We start from the raw sequence: 26,494 nt of genomic DNA, 5'->3' as shown, positions 1-26,494 counted from the left end.
GCGATCAGTGAGATGGATGGGAGCCAGACAGCCTGTCGTAGGGCACCGTCAGGTTAATGTTGTAGTTGTAGCCGGATGAGTCGATGTAGTCAGACCTGCAGATGGGCAAGATGTGATCCTGTGACAGGGCGTCCTCAGAGAAGTCGTAATGGCTGATGACTCCTCTGTGTCTGAAATAGGAAGAATCAACAACAGTTACAGCATTACAGACTTTTATTTAAGATCTGAAAATTAGACATGTCAAAAAGATTACATTTCATAAATGTGAAGGATTTTTTTTAACTTTTTGCAAGGAGGGGTAAGATTTCGTTGAAGCAATAAGCCAGACTACAGTGCAACTTCTTATTTTTGTTGTCTGTATGCTAATGATCAATACACATATGACTGAAGGCTCATTCAGTTCACTTCAATTCAGACATACTTTATTAATCCCAGAGGAAAATTAAATAACCATCTAGAAGTAGCAGTAGTCAACTAAGAATATAGATTTTCTTTTCAAAATCAGAGGAGCAGAAAATCCCTATAATCCAAATTATTTCTGACATGTTTTAAGAGGAGTAAGTGGATGTTTAAAGGATGTCAAGCATAAAGTCATTTTAATAGGTGTAGAAGAGAGGATGGTGACCTGCGGTGAGCTGTGAGGTCATCATCTGTGATGCAGGCCCCACGTGGCGACTTGTCATCGGGGATGTTGGCTGTTACCAGGGTGCTGGTGTTAAAGCGAACATGCCTTACTGGATGCCTTCCAAAGAAAACAAATAATAAAAAAATAGCTAATAAATTAATAATAAAAAGAGCTGGTGGCACAACCACAAGGTGGAAAACTGTCAGAAAAGCTTTAGTTGGCTCTTCTAAAATCGTACCTGTTATGCATCTCCCACAGCTTAGTTCCCATCCTCATCTCCCAAACACACACCAGTCCTTCCTCTCCACCGCTCACAATCTTCCAGTCGTCCGCCTGCACTGAAGTGACACCCAGGTGGTGGGCGTACAGGGATACCAGAGAGGAGCTGGACCTGAGGTCAAACACTCTCACTCTGCGTCGTAACAGAAAGGGAATGATTCTGCTTTATACTTGGGATTTTTGTTTAGCAAGAACAGCACATGAGCTTTTCTGTTAGTTGTGTGCTTTCTTTGGAGGCAAGCACAAAATGTGCAATCTGCATCATCGTATAGATCATATTGTATGGAAGAGGAGAGCAAATAAATACATTTAATCTGTTGGTCTTACAAGTTGACTAATTATCTGAATGAGATTTGTTGTGACTTTGTTCCATCTTATTCTGATAAAACAAACAGGAAAGTCAATCTTTTCAGGCCAAACACAAAATTCAAAAACTATTCTAACAGGAACAGAAACAATGAGCACTCTTACATTTTCTGCTGTGCAAGGATGACATTGTGAAAGTTAATACTCCCACCCACCTGCAACAGTCTCACCATTAAAAACATGTTTTATCCCACGATTATAATTGTTTTTGTTGTTTTTTCTGCAAAAGACTTACATCCAATCATGATGAAACTCTTATAGATTTTTATTTCATAAAAGAAATACCTATTCTAATAAAACATGTAAAATAGTCTGGTTTAACATCAGAACCAAAAAAACTTAAAGAAAAATAGAAAGGCTTAAGCATAAGTAATTCATAAAATGCAAATCCAACAAAAATCTGGGCCAGAAAGCATCACACTTACAAAAACAACAGCTGAACATTTGAGCTCCTGGTCACAGTGTTTAAAAAAATATGGAAGAAACTGTAATACATGTTGATGTTTGTTCTTACAGTTATTTCCATTAGAAGAAAATGTGTTAAAATAATATAGCGCAAGATTATGATTAAAATAATTACGATTATGGATTTTAAAGTGCTGCTTTCTACAATGAATTTAATGCAATAAGAGGAGGATTTTTGCTCAGTGTGTTTCATTAGCAACAAAAGCCCAAGGGACGTTCAGCTCCATCTGTTGTCGGCGTGGCTTTATTGCAGCTGAAAGCATCCAGGACATGACTCCATCCAGGATCAACCTTCTTCCAAGTCTTCATTACCATAATCAAATTTACTCTGGGGACTCAGGCGGATTTCATTTTCCACTATCAAAACTTTTTTCTTTTTTTTTTTAAAGAATCAAAGTTAAATGGCTAAATGGGCACCGTGGACTTGTTTGTCTTCAGCTCGTTGCCTGTTTAGTGGCATTACGTGATGGAGGCGCACGTTTAAACAATGAGGAATGAACATTACTGGCAGACCACAGGAAGCCATAAACCTAATGCTGGAGGCGACTGTCTTTGCCGAACTGTCACTGGCCAGAATCGTTTTCATTAATCACGAAGAAAGTGTGAGAGAGGCACAGACCACTCCTGAACAGTTATTTTTCGAAAGCCAGAAGAAGTCATTAATCATCCCAAGCATGATGTCTGATTTAGTCTAATGATCTGGAGTTCACAATCATCCACTTGAATGATGTTTTCTAAATTTTAAGTCAAAATGGAGACAAAGACTATTGCATACACTGTAGCACATCAAAGCAACAAACTTTGTGTTTAAGAATACTATAAAATCTCCTTTAATGGTCAATGGAGTTTAGTTTTATGTATCCAGGTTCAAGTCTGAAAACTTATGGGTCACATTACATTCAAGTTGTTAACAGATACACTTTTTATCTCCTCATGTGAAATAGAATTTTTTTTTATTGAAGCAAACTGTGTTGTTTTTAGAGTTAAGTGTGCATGAATAATTTACAGAAACAACAGAGAAAAGACAAATTCACATTTTAAAAAATTCTGTTCTGGTGGGCAACCATTTGAAACATAACCAAAAAGCTCCACAAGCATCTGCCTTTCTAGCAAAACTTATAGTAGAAATGGTAAGTGAAAGATGTGAAAAACAAAAAATGCCGTTTGCTTTTAAAGTTTTTTAAAAGGATCAAAGGATATCATAACCAAACAACGGAGATGTTAGTCTTAGGACATTTTGTACCAGCCAAATATCTTTAAACTTTTGTATCTGAAAATTACTTTATCTTAATTTACTCATGGTATGTTATGAACTACAACGTGAAATAAACTGTTATGCATAGATGAGGACATACCCAGTTTGATAACGGGTATCAAAAGAGGTAAATAGCAACATGTACAAATAGGCAAAGTAGCAAACTGACCAAGAGATGTTTGGTTAAATATTAGCTGGTGAAATAATCAGATAAAGAGTTAAGTACAAATGATTTGCCCGTATGAAATGGAAGAAGGAAGAGATGAAATAGTAATATGTTGGTGTGAACTGGCAAAGGGGGGAGTGATCTGGAGCTATTTGGTTTATGTGTTCTTGGTACCAAATGTCTTATTGTGAGATAAAATCCCCCCCCAAAAAAACAAACTGCTCAAACACCCTAAATCAACTGCAAAACAAGTCACCGGTTTCCAAAAAAACTGTTTGTTATAAACATTTGAGTTTTACATCGTTGAAATCTATAAATATTTTATGGAAACTGAGTAAAAGGACCATAGTGCAAAGCAAACTGATCACTGAAACTGTTTTGTTTCATATCGTCAATGTCTGCAGAACAAAGCGTTCTGCAGAACGGGTACCCATTAGCTAACAACCTCACACTTTTCTGTTTTCTCTTTATTTCCTGCTCAGACTTGTCTTGTTTGCACAGATGTGTTCTTTTTTCCACACAGGCCTTATCTGGACACTTCATTTGGTGTTTGGATCTCACAAAAAAATGCAGAGTGACAAAACTCATCTGGACAAAAAGAAGGGATGCATTAGGCTTTGGCTTGATGCCACCCTGACAAAGGGCCAAGAACGCCGACTGTCCGTCAGTCTCCACCGTTCCCATTTGTCCTCGACTCCGTGTTGCATCGGCTGAAGCCAAAGTGGCAGAGCCAAGCTAGAGTTGTTTTTCCCCCTATCTGGACGAAATCTGATCAAAAACCAAAGACCAAGAATGAAGCCACTCACAAAACAAACTGAACTATTTCTTTGTCTTTGTGCAGGTGCTGTTAATCATAACTAGCAGGAATGGGAGAAACAGAACCTGAACAGTATGATGTAGTCTCTCCTTCGCTTAAAGCCAACTACTTAACAGCCAGATGGGTTTGGGGCTGAATAGAAACAGCGGGGGCAGCTTTGGATGAAGACATGCCAGGGATTTCTCCTTTCCTGGCATCCTACGCACCACGGCACCCTCTAACAAGTGCAGAATAGATGAGAATGGATCTTTTATGCGTCTTTTCTTTAACAGCCAAGCCAAATGTGGCAAGCATGTGCACATTAGTGTGTGTGTTGTTGCTGCTGCTGGATGAAGTCATTACAGCCAAAAATTCTCATCTCTTAACATCTAGCAGGTAATGGAGAAGACAAAGAGCAAAATATCACTCCTGTTAGTATTTCAATGCATTCCTTTCTCTCAATAAGCTTTCAGAAGCTTATTTTAAAAAAAAAAAAAAAAACAGATAGCCTTGAATAATGCACAAATATAATAGAGTTATTGTCTCACACATTTTGTAAACACCTGTTCTCTACTTCCAGAAATTTCTGCTAGGCCTCCTTCATCAAACATTTGTCTATGTCCCAAGCTCAGTTTTTGTTTTCACTGGTGCATTATGTTTGTGCATTCTCTATCTGCACTTCTGAGTGTTTTTGTGTCCTACCTTCTGTCTTTGTTTCCACACACTAGTAGATGAGGGGGACAGTCTTTCAGGTTGACACAAGTGAAATCTCCCGGCGAGCTGCCGACACAAACTGTTGGTTTCCCGGTCTCCAGGCTGTAGACGTGGATCTGAAATCCAGGATCACACATCAGTCGACCGAGGAAATCCGTTCATTTCAGAGCCGATATGAAAGAATGTAAAAGTCACAATTTTGTAAAACTGCCATAATGTTAAATACAAAGGAAAAACTTCCAACAAAAATTCAGACAGTAACAAATAATATATTTAAGAATGTAAATATCGGTAGATGTAATAAAAACCTGTAGAAAATATTACAAATTACTCTACATACTGCAATATTTTTATATTTAAAAGTGTATATCAGGTTGCATGAAAACATTCCATGTAACTCTACACTTTTAGTACATAGTGATGTAAAAGTCCAGTCCTCAATAGATATTATTCATTTCTTAAACACAATTTTCCACAAATAACACCTCAGAGAAGAAAATGAGGTAAAAGAAAATATTTTAAAAACATTTAAAGTTTTTTTGGTTGTTTTCTCTATTTAAAACCTAAGAAGTCAGGTGAAAAAGTTGTTCTTCAAAAATGACAGCAAATTTACAACACTAAAAATAACAAGCTTTCTTTTTGTAAAAAGATCATGAAACATTTGCTGCTTTAAGCAAGTTTATTTAACTGACCTAAGAGCAAAAATTAGTCTCTGGATTGTGAGGGTTGCATTAGCTTTGGGACTGTCTGAAGGTTGGGCGCCGTTGCCTTCTGAATAGACACTGATGCTAAACAAACCTTCAATAAGGTCTGGTTTCAGAGGAAGGAAATTTTGAGACTGTGATAGTCATTAAAAGAGATATTTGGAGTTCAATTTGGACAACCCATTTGAATGTAAACTTACATATGTTTCTAACAAACAGCTGCTAGTTTATAACTTTTACCGACAAACACAATTTACAGTGGGGGATGATTATATTTAGACAGAATTATATATCTTAAATTAAACTGAAATTAATTAAATTAATGCCAGAGAGCAACAGAAAAAGAGTACTTTTTATGAAAAAGTGTTACTGTTCCTTAATATTTTACCTCTTCCCATACGCAGACTTTCAGTTCACAGAAACGGTGCCTTAAACTTGCCAAACTAATGATAAAACTGTGTAATAATAATATGGGATATCAGCCAATAAAGGTGCAGTCATGTAGGAAAAAGCCTTGTTTGTAAAGTAAAAGCACAGAAGGACTTGAGTAGATTAACTGGAGAGAAACTTGAAGGCAAACTTGAATTACTGTCTCTTACAGCTTGATGGCTGCAATAAACTCTTTACAGAAGTTTCAATGATGTCATCTGGTGCTGGCCTAATTGATCAATTAGCAGCTGGTGTTTTCTCATCCAAACCAGACAGAACAAACGGGTTAACCGCCAGGCAGAACTGTCTTTGAATAATTAAACAAAAAGGAAAACAGAGGGGGAAAATGGAAAGAATGGGAGCCAAAAGGTAGAAGAAAAGAAAAGGCAGAAACAGACAGCAGAAAAGAAAGACATTTGAAGAAAAAAAATATACATATAAAAACTAATAAATAGAGGAAGGCAGGGTATAAACCTTCAGAAGGTGCCAGCAGTTTTTGTGTGTCCCCATATTTGGGCCAAGCGAAGCTTTAATTGTGCTCCACCCTAGGGCAGAACCCAAACCACACTGGACTTCGAAATGACAGCTTGATAGGATTTGGACAGCTCAGGAGACTGGAATGCAGAAATGAGGTTCAGCCTGCTGTTCTCAATGAATCACCGCAGAATTAGGAAGATAATTTTATTAAATACGTCCCCACCTCAGCCACTAAAATGAAGAACTGTCACTGAGAGAGGATAAGCAGCTGATTTGTGATAGTACTGGGGGCTGTTCAAAGACCAGGAAGAATATTAGTAAGCACGGATACAGTGCAGTGGTTAGGCTAATGCTCTCTCTGGTGCTCGGCTATTGAAGCTTGCAGACAAAAGAAAGTCTGAATTACACTGCAATGTTAATGTGATTACTCTGCATGCTTTTAAACAGATGACATTTATAAAATCACTGCTGTTCCTCAGAGAAATCCTTTCATGTTGCTATTGCGACTATATCGGAACTCATAAGGCTTAACTGCAGCAGTTACTCTTATTATTGAGCAGAAAGGAGAAATTATGAGTTGTGTTGGACCAGGTGTGCACATATTTTTGCCTCCATAAAAGAATTTAGCAGTGGCCTCCATATTTAAACCTAATCAGGGAAGGGATACACTTGTACAATAGCCTGCTGAGAAAAAAAAGCTGAACCACTGCTTTCTCTCTATGCAATACTACATTAAATCTTATACAAACACCCACATCTGGAACAAATACGGGCTCAGGGCCTCGTTTGGTTTAGACACCATGTGGACAAACAGAGATTAGCCCACTGGACCAGATGCAATATTATGCATAGAGTTTGTGCTTTCACATTATTTGGTACTTTCAACACAACATAATGGGGACAGCAAATCATTTGCAAAACCAAAAAAAAGAAAATTATGCAGTTACTTATGGAGATTAACTCTTCAAATTTGTATGAAGTTAATTTTGGATTCTTCACTGAAAATACAAGTCATTTAGTAAAAGAATTAACCCCTAAAGAGTATTTCTGTGGTATTGCTTAACATGTTTTGGTTTTGTCTGGAGATAGAAAGCTAATTAACTAATTAAGTTACATTATTAAGTTACAGAATCACAGAAAGATTATACCCTAAATCCAGTCCTCATTCCAACCCTGCTTCCAATTCTCCTTCCAACTCTAATTCCAGCATCCTTCCAATCTTTGTGCCTGCATCATTCACATTAAGTAAAGTTTCTTGGTGTCCCTGGATGGGTACCGTAGCCCAACACTATCAGAAATGTGTTAGGCATTTGTCATGCAGCGGTGACCTTTATTAGTGCAGACAGTGCACCTGCACAGTGCAGTTTAAGATTGAGTAATGTTAATGTCATTACCACATTACTTCTACCTTTGAGTAGCATTTCCATGCAAAACATTTGAATTGTCTCAGATTTGTGACGCTTAAGCTGCAATATACTTCAACATGTCAAATGTCTGGCTTAGCATATTGATTAATACATTGCATTGTCTATGCTATACTATCAATATATAGCACTAGATACAAGGAAACATTCCTTTTCAGTTTTATCATTTTGTTGTTTTTTTGTAACCTAGGGCAAGTTTCATACAACAGTGAAATAAAAGAAAGATACACACTAGTTTGGTGGGGAACATCGCAAATCAACAGGTGAAATACAGAAAAGATTCTATATATAATTTTTTCTTTTTATTGAAAAGCATCAAAATAAACTTGAATCTTAATTGATGCCCAAAGAAAAGAAATGTTCCTTTATATACATTTAAAAATATATATCTTTGCTCTTTTAGGATAAATTCAAAACTACTCCTCCTGTCAAGGAACCTGAAGCACACTTGTACTATGAAAGAGGAAAAGCTACAAGCAGGTCAAGTAGCTAGGTCAGGGAGCAGTATAGCAAAATCTGCAAACAGACACTGTTTAATTAAGAAGTTACTGCTATTAAGTTATGCTGGAGATAGCTGCAGTTTAAAGCCCAAAATAACAATTTTACACTAATTTGCAACTACACAGCCTGGCCTCATTCCTGACTATCAATTAAGTTGGGTGGTGAAGGTGGCCAGCAAAATAACAGGCCTCCCACCGACCTCACTATTTGTTGTATCTGAGCAGCAGGTGGTGCGGAAAGCCAAAGCCATTGTGGGGAACCAGAACCATCCTCTGCACAGTGCACACAGAGTTTGGAAAACACAGAGGAACACAAGAGGCATAGGATGAAAAACTAATTTGATCCTCTGTAGCACATTATTTTGGTAAATACAGGTGATTTTATTCCACTGTAGGATCCTAAAATCTAAGAAGTTTTAGCACTGATGTGATTTAAGTATTTTAATTGAACTCTCCCTTGACAGACTGAGTTTAGGCAACAGATGAACTAATGCACTCCAGTTATTGACTACAGAGATTCGCCTTGAAAGTCTCAGGTGGGTAACATTCACTTTAGAATATTTTTAACTGATGCTTACAGCAATGACATTTATTGATTAGTTTACTTTAACATTAGTTACTGTGTGTATCAAACTGTAATAGATTATTTAATGTTTTTACATTTAAAGGTGAACTTTTGATCTGATCATATTGACTTTGTGTTCATTCAGATAAATCTGCTCATTTGATCTCTTCTTCATAAAGAAACATTTTTTTTTTCTGACAGCATTGAGGCAGAGCTTCTGTGGTAGATGAACTGTTTGCCAATGTGAATGCCAGCTCATGTTGAAAACAGAGCCATGAGCTGGGTGTGTGCCCAGGTGATGTTGGTCCACTGACAAGAGGAAGGCAAGGAGTAACAAGGATCTGGAGGCAAGCCTCAGCCACACACACGTTCTCTACACACATGCCAGGACAAACCAACAAAGACAAGGAAGAGCAGCAGAAATATCTACAGTTTGAACAGTTTTACTAATGCGACTACATCAAACTAAAAAAATAATAACAACACAAAGTCTGAATAAAGTTAACAAAACAGGTTAATGTCATCGGGTTCATCCAAGTCGAGACGCTGTAAATGAAAAAGTGTCACTCTAACGTGTGAAAAACGGTGTGAGATGATTTCCTCGGATATCAGCTCTGTGCATCTTGACAGGTTTTAATGAAGCATATGTTTCTTTGCTAAAGACAGTAAAAACGGTGACAGCCAAATTGTGTTTTGTCATCTGTGCTTTAAGAAACAGCTGATAGAAGTGGAACAAGAGTGAAAGACTGGTTAATTAAATTTACTAAATTTTTTAATTAGTGAGAGTGTTCACTGATCATGAATTGGCATTATTTAGAGCTGAATTTTGGCCCGGATCTGAGCTGAAAAAATTATTTTAGAAAGATTTAACAAACTTATGAATGAATTAAAACTAAGTCAGTCTAAGATTAAGTATTACATTTCATTTTAAAGATGATACATTTTCTAACCTGGTAAATCATCTTTTTAAAAAGGTTTTCAAAGAGAAGCTTGAGATAATAGCAAATTGAATTTTAGAAATAAAAACAATTACGTAACTTCTAAATGCTTTAGCATTTTATGCCTCTTCAAATAAAGCTGGAGCTTCATTGGTAATGTTTAGTAGTCCTATTTATTTTAGTGTTTTTATTTTTTCCAGGTCTTAGAAGGGGAGTACTCACAAAAAGAAAATCTAGGATTGATAGCAACTACAAACATTTGTCACCTGGAAATGATTTAGATTGGAATCCTATCAATGAGATTCATGCAGCACTTTTTAACTGAATCATCTTTTAATTTGCAAAAATAAACAAAGCTGTAGAGAGGACTCAAACAATAGACTGCTATGATACCCAGATATCAGTGTTACGCTCCTTTTGGTCCACTATGTGGTGCTTTAGGGCTGCAGCTGAATAAGTACATCCAGTTTTCTAGAAGCTATGATGTCGGAGTGGCTGTTTTGCCAATAAAAATAAATAAATCTCTCTCAGACTCCAGCAAATATCTTCTTTCAAGATACCAATAAAAGCAAATTGTTCACATTTTGTGCATTTTTTGAGTCTGTCTACTTTTTAATTTATGTTGAAAAACAGCAATGATAACATACCCTCAAGGGCTTAAATGGCCCAAGAGTAGTATCCCCCAAATGAGTATTTTGTCTCAAGGCTCTTTGTACTAAGTAAAGGTTTAAGAGTCAATTAGCCACACAAGGTCCTTGGAAACATAGTATTATTAGAAACAAACAAAAGCTGGCTAAGAAACAACACTTGATAAAAGTACACTTGAAGGTTGTAGTAATTAAGAGAAGTGTCTAGGGAAGGCTTGCTGTAACTTAGGAGAGTTATTTCAGATATAAACAAACCCCCCACAGGTTCATGATTGTTGAATCTAATGGGAAACAAAGTAATGGTGATTATGCCACTACAAGACTATGCTTACATTTAGATGAACATATGCTGGTTGTCAAAGTTCACAACAATATCTGAGTTTGGATCTTTTACAACATGTAATACGTACTCTGTGTTTCAAAGAGATTACACACCTTTTACCTATAAAGGCTTAATTCACTTACCAGGCAAAGGAAGATGACCACTTAATTAAAACATTAGCATAATTCTGAAATTTCTGTCCCCTTTGCTTTTCTCTGCAATGAATTGTATTTGTGAATAACAACCAGCATATTTCCATTTAACCAAACCAAATTGCAATTTACTTTGTTCCACGTCTCATTTTTTCATTACGCACCTGCAGAGAAAACGAGTGGCCTTGTTAACTCTAATGGAAACCTTTCATTGCAATTAGGGAGATCAAGGTAGCTTGCAGTCCTTTTTACAGCACGTCTAACTCCAGATGCAGAGGGTTCAGGTTGCTTCATCCAGTTTGCCAACATTCACATTTACCCCTGGCAAAACCTTGACACAGCTCCATCTCTTCCATTAACACACACATACTATATTGTCAGTTCATATAAATATTGTAGAGGTGTACGTAATATTGAAAATAATCATGAACAAATGTGATTTTGTTGCAGTATCTAGGGGATATGAATACCTTTGATTTGACTTTTTTATTTTTAAGAGCTGTATAGTCAAAACAACCTCTTATTGAACACCTTAGAGCACTGGTGTCAAACTCCAGTCCTCAAGGGCTGCTGTCCTGCAGGTTTTAGATGTGCCACAGGTACAAAACACTGGAATGAAATGGCTTAATTACCTCCTTCTTGTGTAGATCAGTTCTCCAGAGCCTTGCTAATGACCTAATTATTCTATTCAGGTGTGATGCAGCAGAGACACATCTAAAAGTTGGAGGACACCGGCCCTTAAAGACTGGAGTTTGACACCCCTGCCTTAGAGTCACAAGAAATGCCTGTTGATGTTTCTACCTGAGCTACTGTACTACTCTTCTCAGATCTGCCTTTTAGTAGTTACCAAAATCTGCAGGGTAAAATTGAACCCACCTTGTTGCCTCCATCATGCATGGCCCAGCCGGTGCGCTTCACCCCAAAAGCAGTGAGGCTGTTGGAGGCATCCAGACAGGTTACAGGATGACCATAAACAGAGTGCAGGGTCCTTGGCTGCTCCTCCTGAGGGTTCAGCAAGTAGACATCCTCTCCAGCCGCTAAAACCACCAGTGGGGACTGATCTGCCCGGTTTGGTACAAAAGTCAGGCTCTCTACCTGCCATATAAACGATAAAAGTACAATTCACAATAACAAAATCAGCATCTGTGGAACATCGTCTTTCATGTACACACAACCAAAGTGTCCCACTCACTGTTTTGGGTAGCCGAGTCTCACAAACAGTCCTCCAGTAGCCGCAGTCATTGGCGCTGTCGAGCCGAACGTCTGACCCTGCGGCTGAGACCAGGACCGGACAGTCCGGGCTCAGACTCAAAGCCTGGATCCTCCCGGGTATCTGGTAGTGGTGGATGGGCTCCCCGCCTGTTTCTGTACTCCACAAGTCTACACAGCCTAAGCCAGAAACACAACCTCTGACTAAAAAGGTTTTGATTTCTATGTGCAAACAATTTTGTGACTACGCCAAATGCTGAAAATGAGACATTGTGCATAAAGGTTTAATAGGGATCTAAATGTATAGACAATGTTCAGCTTTGCCATTCTACTAGATATTTTTCTTTTTGTTCACAAATGTCTTTTAGATTGCTGGTGTCCCAAATATGTTCATTACATTTTTTGCACAAAATTATTCTTAGATAATATTTTAGCCTGGTCAGTTCTACTTATTAAGCACTTTTTTGAAATCCAAATGGAAGTATAAAAACATGCAAAATGTGAATTTTGCATAATAGACCTACATTAAACACACACCCACTTACCATCTTCATATGAAGCAGCAGCCACTGTGCTGTTGATCTGGACATGACTAACGTGCGGCCTAGGGTGTGTGTTCGCCGAAAGACTGTTGGTCTTGAGGAACGAAGATGTTGAGTCCCAGTGCAACGTATCCCAAAGCCTCACATCACCAGACGTGTACCTTAAATATAACACAACAGATCAGTTACTAGATATTACTTAAATGTCTTTTAGGATTTAGAGTGGGGTTATACAACCAACATGTTTTGAATAAAAGAGGTCAGCTTAGGTTTCAGTGGAACAAAAGACAAGCAGTTCCCTGAAGTACTTTAAGGACTTGAGGATAGTGTGCGATCATCCGTTCTCCAACTGCACGCTTTTCTTTTGTTTGAGATGAAATGTCTAACAAATGGAGCAGAGCAGCCCTCTGCTCTGAACTCCACACACCTCCTCTCCCATCTCTTTGCCCCGGCTGATTAGCTCTCACTGCGAGAGACGAGCATGCTGCCACCTTCACAGATTCAATCATGACTTGGAGCTGCAATGTGTCGTACAGTAACAGCCAGTTTGACACAGAGCGTATATGTGAGTCGCTCTCCGTGTGTGTGTGTGTGTGTGTGTGTGGGGGGTGGATTTGCAGGGTTTGGCAGGAGTAGAAGCACACACTTTTTCCTTAATTGGTGGATCATCAAAACGCCAGCGATCAGCATGACGACCATGCTGGATGTCGCCCAACAAACTTCTGCGGGGAGAAGTTTCTGCTCAGACTACAGTGGTATTTATGCAGGCCTCAGCAGATCTGCTCTGTCTGAGTCGGGTTAATGGCCACTGCTTCTCCTGTTGCTTTTTTTTTTTTTTTTTTTTTTCAAAAAGCCAACTCCCTTCCCACCGGTTTTCTGTCAGCAATCAAATCAGTCTTGACTTGCTCTTAACTGCTATTGATTCTTTTTTAGACAAATTAAAATAGTTTCATTTAGCTCAATCACTCCTTAAGTACCAATGACGAGGAACGTACTGACTTCATGAATATATTAGCAGGATATACATAAAGCTGAGAATTTAGCAGTGAGTTCACATTGCATCGGGCCACTTATTAAATGTCTTCAATGTTTAAGTATTGTGTGCCACACATCTACTAATTTGAAACCACACAAACAGGCTGTTTTCTCTGGAGGGATCCAGCAGGACTAATGGGAATCTAGTAGTCTTTGTCCCAGGAGACACTGCAGATCTCCTTAAGGGCACCCTTATTGAGTCCTCCAGGTCCCTCACAATTTATCACTGCCTCATACCAGCTAGTTAAGAGAAGGTTTAGCTGATTAAGCTGCAATTCATGTCCTCTTTCCTCAATAAATGCAATTGTTACTTGTGTTTTTTTGCAAAGAAGAGCAATAATGTGATTATATGATTGTGAATTAATTGTTTTAATTCACAATTTCTGATCAGAACTTACTCTGTCAATGTAAAAATCCTTGTTCCTGCTGTCACATGAGGTTTCATCAGAGGTCTAACATCTGGCTTTAATGTGTGGCTGAAGTCATAAAACTCCTGTTTAATTCTCAAATCTGGTCTTGTGGAAGCCTTTGAATGTGCCTGTAAAATCAGCTACAATAATTGTATCAATCAGGCACAACTACTTAAATAATGGCCACCGTGGACTGAGAACAGCACACACAAGGTACAGTTTTTAAACATGCTATGACACGGTTGTCTTGTCATTACGACGTGACCCTTTGCAAAATCACTCTTGTTTTTCCAGTTTATAACAGAAAACTAAGCATTCAATTGGATCCTAATATGGTCCACCAACTAACAGGAAACATGATGAAAAGATAATCCGTACAATTCAATTCAGTGGTCTGATCTGGATTCCTTTACTTTAAGTGTTACCCAGTTAATAATGACACTAACATCATGTTTTGGAGCTACATGTCTGGCCAGAAGCATAAAATTATACAGAACTACGCTGTCTAATTTGAACATTATTCAGTTAGGGTCATGAAATGCTTGTCTTTCACAGGTCATAATGTTACCATCATTCCATGTCTGTATGTAAAGAGTAGCTCATGGCTAAATAAGGACTCAAACAATTTTAAGTTAACCAAATGCTGTTTGTCAATTTTTACAAAATACATAAACTCCCTTAAACTTTAGAGCCAGTGCGAAATTGTGGGTGAAGTCTGCTCAGACAATCTGAGCTAGCCAATCAGAGGAGGCTGGGATTTACGCAGACGGTTTCTTTAGCTTCTATTCTGGCAGAAAATAGTTAATTTAAATAATAACTTGGCACATGGGAACTTAAATCAGCTTTAACTTTCTTGTGTTTGTCAGTAAGAAATACTTTATTTCATATAAAAGTTTGTGTATTTGGCCAAGTCCTCATTAGCATTCTAGTTGTTTGATGTTGTTGTTCAGCATAATACATCGTTTTCAGTTGTAAAGATAAATCCAAACTTCATCCCCTGATTTATCATTTCATCAATGTAAATGCAACATTTTGGCATTGGCTTAGACGGGGACACACAGCATCTTCTACATTCATTTAATCCCGTGGCATTAAATCACAAAAATCTATGAGCAAGTTTTATTTAGTGCGACAGAGAAATCAATGCAGATGAAATGAGACCAAGTGAGCTCTGCTAAAACAAAGAGGACATCAGACATTATCTGCTCGTCCTTGAAACTCACCCGGCCAACACAAAGCTGTCACAGGAGCTGACGTCGCACAGAATTTTCCCCAACTCGAACTGCAGCTGGCTGACAGATCCCACTCGATTCTGAAGAGTTACAGATGCTGAGCTTAAAACTATAAACAATTTAATTAGTGTAGTAGACCAATACATAGCAGTGTATGATTGTTAAGTGGAGGGAACATTTTATGCAAATAAAAAATCTGAAAAGTGTGGTGTGAATGTGTTTTCCGCTTTGCACATCTTAAGAATTACATTTTTGGCTTTTTGTCTTTGCAAAAAAACCCAAGCATGGTTACATTTTATACAAAGCATCAATAAACTTCAAATCAAAGTCTTGCTTCGGATTCTAAATTGTATTTAGATTTGAGTTTTGATTGGGCCACACTAACACATGAATACACTAAACTATTCCGTTGTAGCTCTGACAGCATGTTCATGGTCTCTGTTCTGCTGAGAAGTGAACATCTTTCATTCTCAAGTCTTATGCATCCTCAGACAGGTTTGTTATTACTGCCATGCATTGCTCCATCCATCTTTCTCTGACCATGGCCCCAGGATGATGCTGCCACCACCATGTTTAACTTTGGAGCTGATATGCATCAGGTGACGGTAAATGTTAGTTTTCTACCACATCATGTCTTATAAGGTCAATATTAGTAAGAATAGCACATTTTACAGTGCTCTGTAAAATGTCCGAAGATTAAGACATTGTTATTAAACGAATGCTGTTTTAAGTGCTCTCTTTATCCGTGTTTCGTGGGGTACATTTGTGATGTCATCCGTTCACTAATGATTGAAATGTTGAAAATAATGGTGATCCAACGTCACTGTTTTTGGCTGAATTCAAGTGGATGCGGTAGTAGTCAAGTCTCTATTGTGGAAATTAATTCAATAATTATGCATCATTTTTGTTCCACTACTCTGGTAAGCACCACTTTGTGTTGATTTATCACATAAGATCCCAGTAAATCAGACTTGCAGTTGTACTGTGACATAATGTGAAGGAGATGCCAGGAGATGCATTATGAATTTATTTTTCTTATCCACAAGTAAATCAAATGAGAACAGTTGACCTCTACAATCTGTGGTTATTGGCAATGAGATTTCTAAGTCACATAAATATTGGCAAATAAACACTGTAGTGATCATGGTCTGCTGTCAATCACACATTAGTTTTATTGGGTTATTTTGATAAGACGACTTCATGTCACCTTCACCTCTCAGGCAGTTTTAGTAATTTGATTAAAAAAAACAAAACCTTCCCATTTCAGTGAAGTAGAACAGATCAAGCTCACCTTCCAGTTGGAGCGGACAGTTCTGGCCGAGTTCCTGCAGTCTCGCAGGGTGCTCTTCCAACAGGGGGAGCTGGACACGGAGACACCCTGGTGGTAACCTTCCCTTTGGCACAACCTGAACCAGAGAACGCCATCTTCCGCGAGGACTCTCCATGCCCTGCTCACCTGGGAGGAGATTGGACAACACGACAGTGGTTTGAGTCAGCATACATTAGGAGCTTGCATCACTCATTTCCGCTTAACGAGCCCGGCCGCCTGCCAAAACAGGCTCTCTGCACCACGAGTGCTGTGGATCTGCCACTCAATATCTAATTTACTAACATGCACAAAATAAAGTCATGAGCTGCCCAAAGCAAACCAGAATGAAGAAGGTAAGGGTAATTAAAGTAACTAATAGCCAAATTATGGACATTGCACAAAGAAACAATAAAACTAAAGTTACACATGGATTTTAATGACAGGCCATGATTTATAAGTCTCTTAAAAGTATGCTTGATCATCTCATCTGTTTTAATTTAATTAATAACATAATCTGAACCCTATAAAAAAAGCATGTAGAGCAGGTCTACAGTTGGGGTCAAGATCCAACCAGCCAAGCGTATGTGGTAAAACACCAGAAGTGAGAGTGGGAATAAAGTCCACTTACTTTATTTCAGCTAGTTAACTTGTATAGTGCAGCAACAGGTGGGGGCAGTGTGTCAATCTATGTACAATAGGTTGGCATATCATTAAAAGGGCCTTTTGAGACCAATTTTTTTAAGACAGAAATGTTTTTTAATAGAGTAATTTATGCACTAGACAATATAAAGGACTTTACATGAGATGACTGGAAGACAAAAAGAAATACAGTATAAAAAAATCTAGTTAGATTGGTTGACCAAAGTAAAGGAACTGGATAAACATGTTTTCATGGAGTTTGTTCCAAAGTCAAGGAGCACAGAAAATAAACTCTGTCTCCCCTAGTTTAGTTCTGGTGCTGGGAAACCTCAAGAGGTCTACATAGTTTATGTCTGAAATTCAGCTATTAAATTCCCAGTAATTTTACACTGCCTACATTTATCCTACAAAAATTCCTCTTCAAACAAGAATTTTTATCTGCATAAAATTTTGAAATATAGCAAAAGAAAACCAACTTTAAAGGATTAAGTAACTATTGTGAGGCAAGATAAACTTTCTCCCTCTACACTTCCCCAGTTTAGATTTTTTTTCATGTCATAATTGAAAACTTAAAGATAAAAACGTCTTTAGAAGAAGCTAAGTGTGAAAAAGGCTGCTTGGTAGTCTCCTATGTTGAGCCCTTTAAGGGGCGGAGCTTAGAGCACCGGTGAGCAGCATGTAGACGAAGAAGGGGAGAAAAAGGGAAAAAAGGAGCTGCAGAGTTTCTACCGTTCGCAGTTGTGTATTCCATCTTGCTGTTTGCAGTTTGTTGTCACCTTCTCTCGATGTGTGTGCGTAAAATGTAAGTAAGTAATGTCGGGAGGGTGGGTGACATTGTTTATTCAAGAGAATATGTCAGTTTACCCTTAATTGATAGCATGCTTCGCAAATGCGCGTAAGAGCTACAAAACGTGGTTTTCTTTCTCGTGCAGTGTATTTATCTAGAAACGAGATGTTTGTAGTTATTAACATTGCAGTTGTTTAGCATGGGTAATACTAGTTCAGTCATTTGTTGGGAAATATTCGGACACTGATTTTGTATTATTGTCTGTCTTTCTAGAAAAACCATACACACGGTTACAAGTTGAAAATAAACAGCAAGTACAAGTTGAAATTCCTGGAGTGCGACTCTGCGTTTTTTGGAGTTCTGACCGGACTCACCACAGTGATCTGAATTTTCCACCAGCAAACAAATTCCCTAAGTTTTAATGGTCCTTCGAGCCGGAGAGCAGATTGCTGTTTAAGAATGCAGAACCAAGAGTCAAAGGCATTGGACACTCAACCCAAACGACGAATGTCAGTTCCTTCCTACCTGTCAGATTATGACTTAAGTGGACCTGGAGCTCAGAGTAGATTCCGGACAGCAGCTGCAGGGGAGTTATCAGTGGAGCAGAGGGCACTAGGGTGTACAACTACCAGATCTCTATCACCACCTATTAGCCAGAGCTTCGACATGATGAGCCTGGGGGATGATGAGGAGCAAGAACTAGAGCTTTGTCAATCTATGGGGCAAGTCACCGGGGAGCAGCAGACCAACCAAGTTCCTGAGTTCAGTGCTGCTCTCCAAGAGATGCGCCAAGAAAATGCTGAGCTTCGTAAACAGTTTCAGAGCCTGATGGTTGCTTTACAGTCCCAGCCAGCATCCCATCAGCCTCTGCTCCCACCTCCTCCACCTCAAAGTGTTTATAGTGGCGGTTATGGACCTTACCAACCCCCTACTGATTCTCCAGCATACCAGCAGCTACGATATCCAACATACAGCTCACAAAGAAACCTGCGATTAGATTTCACTAAACCTAGAGTTTCCCAAACATCCGGTGGTTTGACTCACAGCCTGTACTACGCAGACACACCGCAGCAAAGCGCATCTTCCTATTCACATAGAGATTCTACATTTTTCCAAGCTCCCGGATTTAATGAGCCACAGAGAGAGACCACATACAGGGGGCCGAAGCCCACCATCCCCAGATTTACATCACCAGATCCCAGAGAGTTTGCACGCATGAAGATTGCCTTAGAGAATCTATTACCAGGCGATGCTACTGAAAGATACAAGTATCAGATCCTCACTGATCACCTCCAGTGTGAGGAAGCTTCACTTGTAGCAGACTCATACTGCAACTCAAGGCAACCTTACACTGATACAATGCTGGCTCTCACGAAGATGTATGGACAGCCCCACAAGCTTGCAGTGCAACGGATTGCAGAGTTAATGGATGGACCAAATATACGCAGTGGTGATGTTAAGAGTTTTCGTCTGTTTGCCCTCAACGTGCGGTCACTAGTTGGCATGTTGGAACAACTAGGGCAAAGAGGTCAAATCGAGTTAGTCTGCGGCTCTCATGTTTCAAGACTCTTAAGTAAACTTCCCTATGACCTCAATGCCAGCTTTAAGAGATTTATCCACCCACTGAGAGTTACCATTCCTACCCTCATGGACTTTGCTGATTGGCTAGAATATGAGCTAGAAATTCAGGAAGATGGCATGAAGCCCCCCAAGAGAGAGGAGTCATTTAGCAAGAAGCCTGATACCAAGCGCCTCTCCCAAGCCCTCAAGTAAGGCTGCTACTATCCTCCTGGGCACTGAGAAGGTCTCTGGATCAAATAGCGTAGCAGCACCACCTGCATCTCCTGTCAACAGGTCAAAGGAGAAAGAGAAGGTTACGGCCTACTGTCCTTATTGTGACAACGACAAGCACTTCCTGAACAACTGTTCTAACTTTAAGACTTTGACCAAAGAACAGAAGGTGACATGGATTAAAACAAATAATAAGTGTTGGCGTTGTGGACGTAATCACCAAGCAGCCAAGTGTACACTTAGAGCTCCCTGCAAAACCTGTGGTAGGAGACATCTGTTAGTGCTGCATGAAGTGAATGAAAGAGCAGAGGAAGAACAAGCAGCAGTTCCATCTTCAGGAGAAAGTTGCCTTGTTAACACTGCTAACAAAGTCATGTATGTCGACCGGCCAGTCTACAACTGCAAGGTGCTACTGAAGATCAGTAAGGTACTCCTGAGAAATGGTGACAAGTCCCTCGAGACGTATGCCGTCTTAGATGATGGATCTGAGCGGACAATCCTACTTCAGTCTGCTGCCAAACAGTTAGGTCTTAAAGGAAGTAAAGAGGTGTTAGCTCTTCGTACAGTCAGACAGGAAGTGGAGAAGCTCCACGGGGCGGCTGTGTCTTTCACAATTTCCCCAGCAGCCAACCCTGACAAAGTGTATGGCATCCAGAATGCCTTTACAGCTGAGCAACTGAGTTTAGCAGAGCATTCCCATCCAGTTGTCTCACTCCAGCAGAAGTATAAACATCTGTCAGGTTTGCCTCTCCCTCCTCTAAACAGAGTCCGTCCCATGTTGCTGATTGGCGCTGATTACACACACCTCATTACACCAGTGGAGCCAGTCAGACTAGGACCACCTGGTGGCCCGGCAGCAGTGAAGACTCTTCTCGGATGGACTCTACAGGGACCAGCTCAAGCCATTGAATCCATCACAAATGTGAGTCACTGCCTCTTCACATCTCTGTCATCACCCACAGAGCTGTTCTCCTGTGTAGAGAAGTTATGGCAGATGGATGTGCTCCCTTACCGCAGTGAGAAGTTAGCAGTCAGGTCACGACAAGATCAAGATGCAGTTAAGCTCCTGCAAGAAGAGACGGTGAGAGTCAATGTTAGTGGTGTTGAGCGTTATGCTACACCCCTTCTTCGGGTCAAGAACATGCCTCTCCTGAACGCCACACCAGAAGCAGTGTTGCCTCTCCTGAGAGGCACAGAGAAGCGCCTTGCCAAGTCACCAGAACAAGCTGCTGCTTATCAGATGGAGATAGAGAAGCTTATAGGATCTGGTTACGTAGTGAAGTTGGTGGATCATCAATCTGAGACCAGTGGTGAAGCTTGGTATATACCCCATCACATGGTTCAACATAATGGGAAGAACCGGGTGGTCTACAACTGTTCATTCCAACACCAAGGTAACAACCTAAACCAACTTCTCTTACCAGGTCCCACTCTCGGCCCTGCCTTGTTAGCGGTGCTCCTACGTTTCAGGGAACATGCGGTGGCATTCAGCAGTGATATTCGTGGCATGTTCCACCAAGTGAGGCTCCTACCAGCAGATCGACCCCTGCTTCGGTTTCTGTGGCGGGACATGAACCGAGACAAACCCCCTGATGTCTATGAGTGGCAGGTACTTCCATTTGGAACGACTTGTAGCCCTTGTTGTGCAACGTTCGCATTGCAGAAACACGTCATGGACCACAGCCAACCAGAAGAAGATGTTCGTGTTGCCATTAACAAGTCCTTCTACGTGGACAACTGCTTACAGAGTCTCACATGTCCAATAGCAGCCAAGACACTCGTTGACAAACTGCGCCACCTGCTGGCTGATGGGGGATTTGAGTTGCGGCAGTGGGCCAGTAACAATCCAGATGTCATCCACCATCTTCCTCCAGACCTCAAGTCAGCCAGCTGTGAGCTGTGGCTCAGTCAAGGTCAGTCCGACATCCAAGAGCCAGCCCTTGGGCTACACTGGAACTGTAAGTCTGACACCCTCACCTACAAACACAGACACATTGATTGCTCAGTGGCTACTATGAGGAACATTTATAGAGTTTTAGCCAGCCAGTATGATCCTCTTGGCTACATAGTGCCTTATACCACCCGAGCTAAAGTTATCGTACGCCACCTGTGGGAGAAACAGAGAGATTGGGATGACCCACAACTCCCTGAGGAGCTGCTGCAGAAGTGGCATGCATGGGAAGCAGAGCTGGAACAGCTGCATAAGATCACACTGCCTAGGTGCTACACTAGTCACAGGCTAGACCAGCCCAGCTGTATGAGAGCTATCCATGTATTCTGTGATGCCTCCGAACAGGCATATGGATCAGTGGCTTATCTCAGGACAGAGAGTCCTGAAGGAGAAGTTGAGGTTGCCTTCCTTGCAGCTCGGTCTCGTGTTGCTCCAAAGAAGCAACAATCTGTACCTCGGTTAGAGTTGTGTGCGGCTCTAACAGGTGCTCAGCTCTATAAGGTCATCAGCACTGAGTTAACTCTCCCCATACACAGCTGCATATTGTGGTCTGACTCAGCCACAGTTTTAACCTGGTTGGGTTCAGACTCCTGCAGATACAAGGTTTTTGTGGGTACTCGTGTGGCGGAAATACAAGAGCTGACGGAAACTTCCACATGGAAGTATGTGCCCTCAAGAGACAACCCAGCAGACGACATCACTCGTGGCCTCACTATACAAGACATCAGCAAAGGCAGTAGATGGACAGATGGACCTGAATTCCTGAAACTAGCTCCAGATTACTGGCCTCATCTACCACCTCCACCCCAGAGTGATCCTGAAGGTGAGCTGAAACGACAAGCTGTTTGTCTAACTGTGTCCAGCTCTAGTGTTCCAGATCCACTCCAGCACCAAACTTGGGACAGCTACTTAGAGGCTGTCGCACATCAGCTTCCAGGCGGCTGACCCCGACCACCCTCTCACTGCTGATTCCTATGCTGCTGCTGAGATCGAAGCTCTACAACGAGCTCAAAGAGAATCCTTCTTGGAGGAAATAACCCAATTAAAGGCCGGTAAACCTATCACCAAATCCAGTCTTCTTCTACTTGCACCTGAGTTTGATGAGAAAACAGGGCTCATCAGAGTGGGAGGCCGTTTACGCCGGAATCCAGACCTGGCTGTAGATGAAGTTCACCCCATTGTTCTGGACCCCAAACACGCTCTGACCCAACTCATCATACAAGATTATGATGGTAAACTCCAACATCCCGGGCCAGAAAGGGTGTTTGCCGAGATCAGAAGGAGATACTGGGTGCTACGTGGACGTGAAGCAGTACGTCGTCATCAGAGATCCTGTGTTGAATGTAAGAGGTGGAAAGGTCACCCTAACCCACCCCGGATGGCGGACCTCCCTCCAGCCAGACTGCGTCTGTTTAAGCCGGCATTCTATTCTACAGGTGTGGATTGTTTTGGGCCATACACCATCAAGATCCGACGCAGTAATGAGAAAAGGTGGGGAATACTGTTCAAATGTTTAACTACAAGAGCAGTACACCTTGACTTGATTCCCAGTATGGACACAGACGCTTTCTTAATGGCTCTGAGACGCTTCATAGCCAGGCGTGGGAAACCCAAGGAAATCCTCTGTGACCAGGGGACAAACTTCCGGGGAGGAGAACGTGAGCTGCAGGAAGCATTTCAAGTTCTTCATCCTGACCTCAAAGATCATCTAGCTCGCCAGCAAATCAAGTTCATTTTCAATCCTCCTGGTTCCCCACACTTTGGAGGCTGCTGGGAGCGGGAAATTCGCTCTTTTAAAACTGCTCTTCAAGTTGTCATCGGTGCCCAAGTCGTTACTGAAGAGGTGCTGCGCACCGTTCTGATTGAAGTTGAGGGGATACTCAATTCAAAACCCCTAGGTTATACCTCTTCTGAAGTGGCGGATCCTGACCCGGTGACCCCCAACTATCTGCTCATGGGACGGCGGGATGCTTCCCTGCCACAAGTCATCTATGACAGCCCAGAGATTCTTGGGCGGAGAAGATGGAGACACAGCCAGATTCTAGCTGACCATTTCTGGCAGAACTTTCTGAAGTTCTACCTGCCAGGACTCCAAGCCCGCCAGAAGTGGCAGACTGAATCAGCCAATCTACAAGTAGGAGATGTGGTCATGATCGTGGACAAACAGCTCCCGCGAGCCCTCTGGCCTGTGGGTAAAGTCTCTCAAGTTTTTCCTGGACCAGACACCCGGATCAGATCAGCTGAAGTGACTGTAAAGGGACGATCTTATATTCGACCCGTGGCAAGACTTGTCACCCTACCTGCCCTGCCTAAGGACGATTGATTCCCCTTATTACTCAGCCTTTTTTTTGTTATTTGTATTCTCAGGTGAATACAGGGGCGGCTGTGAAAAAGGCTGCTTGGTAGTCTCCTATGTTGAGCCCTTTAAGGGGCGGAGCTTAGAGCACCGGTGAGCAGCATGTAGACGAAGAAGGGAGAAAAGGGAAAAAGGAGCTGCAGAGTTTTTACCGTCGCAGTTATTGTGTATTCCATCTTGCTGTTTGCAGTTTGTTGTCACCTTCTCTCGATGTGTGCGTAAATGTAAGTAAGTAATGTCGGGAGGGTGGGTGACATTGTTTATTCAAGAGAATATGTCAGTTTACCCTTAATTGATAGCATGCTTCATTACACGCGCGTAAGAGCTACAAAACGTGGTTTTCTTTCTCGTGCAGTGTATTTATCTAGAAACGAGATGTTTGTAGTTATTAACATTGCAGTTGTTTAGCATGGGTAATACTAGTTCAGTCATTTGTTGGGAAATATTCGGACACTGATTTTGTATTATTGTCTGTCTTTCTAGAAAAACCATACACACGGTTACAAGTTGAAAATAAACAGCCCTGGAGTGCGACTCTGCGTTTTTTGGAGTTCTGACCGGACTCACCACAGTGATCTGAATTTTCCACCAGCAAACAAATTCCCTAAGTTTTACTAAGCCATTCAGCTGTACAGTTTTTGTTGTTTTTTCTGCACCTCACCTGGGCACATCGACAAAGTTCCATGCAGTTGAGGTACTGGAATATCTTCAAGGCTAATTCATACGGCAATTCAATGTCAAAGAAGGGAATGTCGTTGACTTCATTCTGCAAAGAAAAGGGATTACAGTACAAAACACAAGATACAATGCTGTAAAAAGTTTTTGCTACCCTGGAGATTTCTCCTGTCTTGGTTTTTTTGATTCAAAAACTCACTATACACTATATTCTACCAGAAATCCTGAAGAACGCTCAGTCACAAGCTCATGACCCTAAGCCCAGGAGCACTTTGGTTATTATGCAGGGGAACAATAGTCTGAAGTACATCTGTAAGACCACTTCTGAATCACTAAAAACAAGGGATTTGGAGAGGCCAAGTGAAACTCTGGATTTACAGAAATATGGCAAAACATTTATGTTTGAAACGCTTCAATATGACTAAACTGAGACATTTCTGGGGGAAAAAAGATTCAGCCCATTCCTTCACACTGATGGAGACAAACAATGCCCAATATCGCAAATGCGTAATGGCACAGCTAATGATTAAACCAATTATGTTTGCATGTCAGGTCATTTATGTGCTCTATTTAACTGATTATTTATTAACTGATGATCTGAAATACAAAAATCAAAGATAGAAGAAACCTGTAACGGGGAATCTACGCTTTCACACTGAATTTGTGTTCAACCAGCATCTTCCTCATCATACCAGATCCTGAATGAGTTGATCCACAAGCTCCTCTTCTTTCTTCACCTTCCACTGAGGCTGCCTCTGCTGCAGGGACACGCTGCACATGTTGGTCATGTTATGATACTGCCTCTTTCTCCTAGTTCTCTCCTCTTGAATCCTGTCCAGCAGCGGACTGGTCCTCCCATCCAACAGACTGCGTGCAATGGAGACATACTGAGGCTGATCTGCCTCTACAGCAAAGCTCCCACTACTAACACTTCCCTCATCCTCAGTACAGCTCGGCTCCTCTTGTTTTACAGTATCACAAGGTTTCTTTAAGTCTCTCTGCTCTGGATGATCCCTGGAGGAGGAGGACGATGAGGAAGAAGGAACGCATACGAGTTCATTCTCTTCTTTTCTATTCTTTAACTCTTGTTTCCAGCGTTCCCTGAAGGAAACAAGCTCGTTCGCTGCCATGTCATCGTTCAAAAAGTATAAATTTGAAGTTTTACATAACAGAATATGTCATTTTAAGTTTAAGAGTAGCCTATTTCAGAGCAGCTTTTTTGTCGGTGTTTTGTGGCACCGACAAAAACAAACTCGCTCTTCTCTAAAAACAGACCGATGAGGGACAAAGCAGCACTCTATTGGTTCCGCTAGAATTTAATTCCTTGTTTTTTCCCCCTATTTTCTCAGTGGTATACTTGCGGCTAAAATGTGTAAATAACAGCGTAAGAATTTGTTCTCTGTGTGTGAGGTGGACTGAAAGTGCGAATAGCGTAAGAGTAATTTGTACATCAGAGAAAAAGAACGTAACGTCCAGTCTCCTTAAACAAAAGACTCTTCAGATGAACCCAAACATCAGACATCTGAGTGTTTAGCGCTGTAGCTATCTTTCTCTTGGAAGAAGATGATGTAAACCCTAAACACCATGTGACATGGTAATGAATAATACAGCAGCGAGAGGTGGGGAGAGTCTGGGGATCGCAAACACAGTTAAGGATTGATGAGGGAGCAGGAGGAGGGTTCATATATCCTTCCCAGATTTTAAGAGAAGAGGGAAACAGCGCGGAGGCTCAGT

The 26,494-nt window shown here is 40.8% G+C and overlaps 1 protein-coding gene across 1 annotated transcript; it reads right to left on the bottom strand.

Annotated features, from left to right (window-relative positions):
• Positions 1-4: 4 nt before the first annotated feature.
• fbxw8 (F-box and WD repeat domain containing 8) lies at positions 5-26,052 on the bottom strand. Its single transcript, XM_044112574.1, has 11 exons — positions 25,453-26,052; positions 24,747-24,851; positions 16,544-16,708; positions 15,244-15,332; positions 12,579-12,736; positions 12,017-12,213; positions 11,701-11,919; positions 4,655-4,782; positions 864-1,037; positions 626-742; positions 5-170 (listed from the first exon to the last, which is right to left on the bottom strand). Exons 1-11 carry the CDS (start codon positions 25,888-25,890, stop codon positions 5-7), a joined length of 1,956 nt encoding a protein of 651 aa, XP_043968509.1. The 5' UTR covers positions 25,891-26,052.
• Between the last annotated feature and the right edge of the window lie 442 nt (positions 26,053-26,494).

This window comes from Gambusia affinis, linkage group LG03, assembly GCF_019740435.1.
Source record: "Gambusia affinis linkage group LG03, SWU_Gaff_1.0, whole genome shotgun sequence".
Classification (NCBI taxonomy): domain Eukaryota; kingdom Metazoa; phylum Chordata; class Actinopteri; order Cyprinodontiformes; family Poeciliidae; genus Gambusia; species Gambusia affinis.
Note: the sequence above shows the minus strand (reverse complement) of the source record. Positions and strands in the feature narration are given on the sequence as shown.

Excerpts from the sequence above, each read along its gene's own strand:
- fbxw8 (XM_044112574.1), bottom strand. The coding sequence starts at position 25,890 with ATGGCAGCGAACGAGCTTGTTTCCTTCAGGGAACGCTGGAAACAAGAG. Across the intron at positions 12,737-15,243 it reads GACAGCTTTGTGTTGGCCGG|GTACACGTCTGGTGATGTGA; the intron begins GTGAGTTTCAAG and ends GTTATATTTAAG. Across the intron at positions 12,214-12,578 it reads TGCTGCTTCATATGAAGATG|GCTGTGTAGACTTGTGGAGT; the intron begins GTAAGTGGGTGT and ends TTTCTGGCTTAG.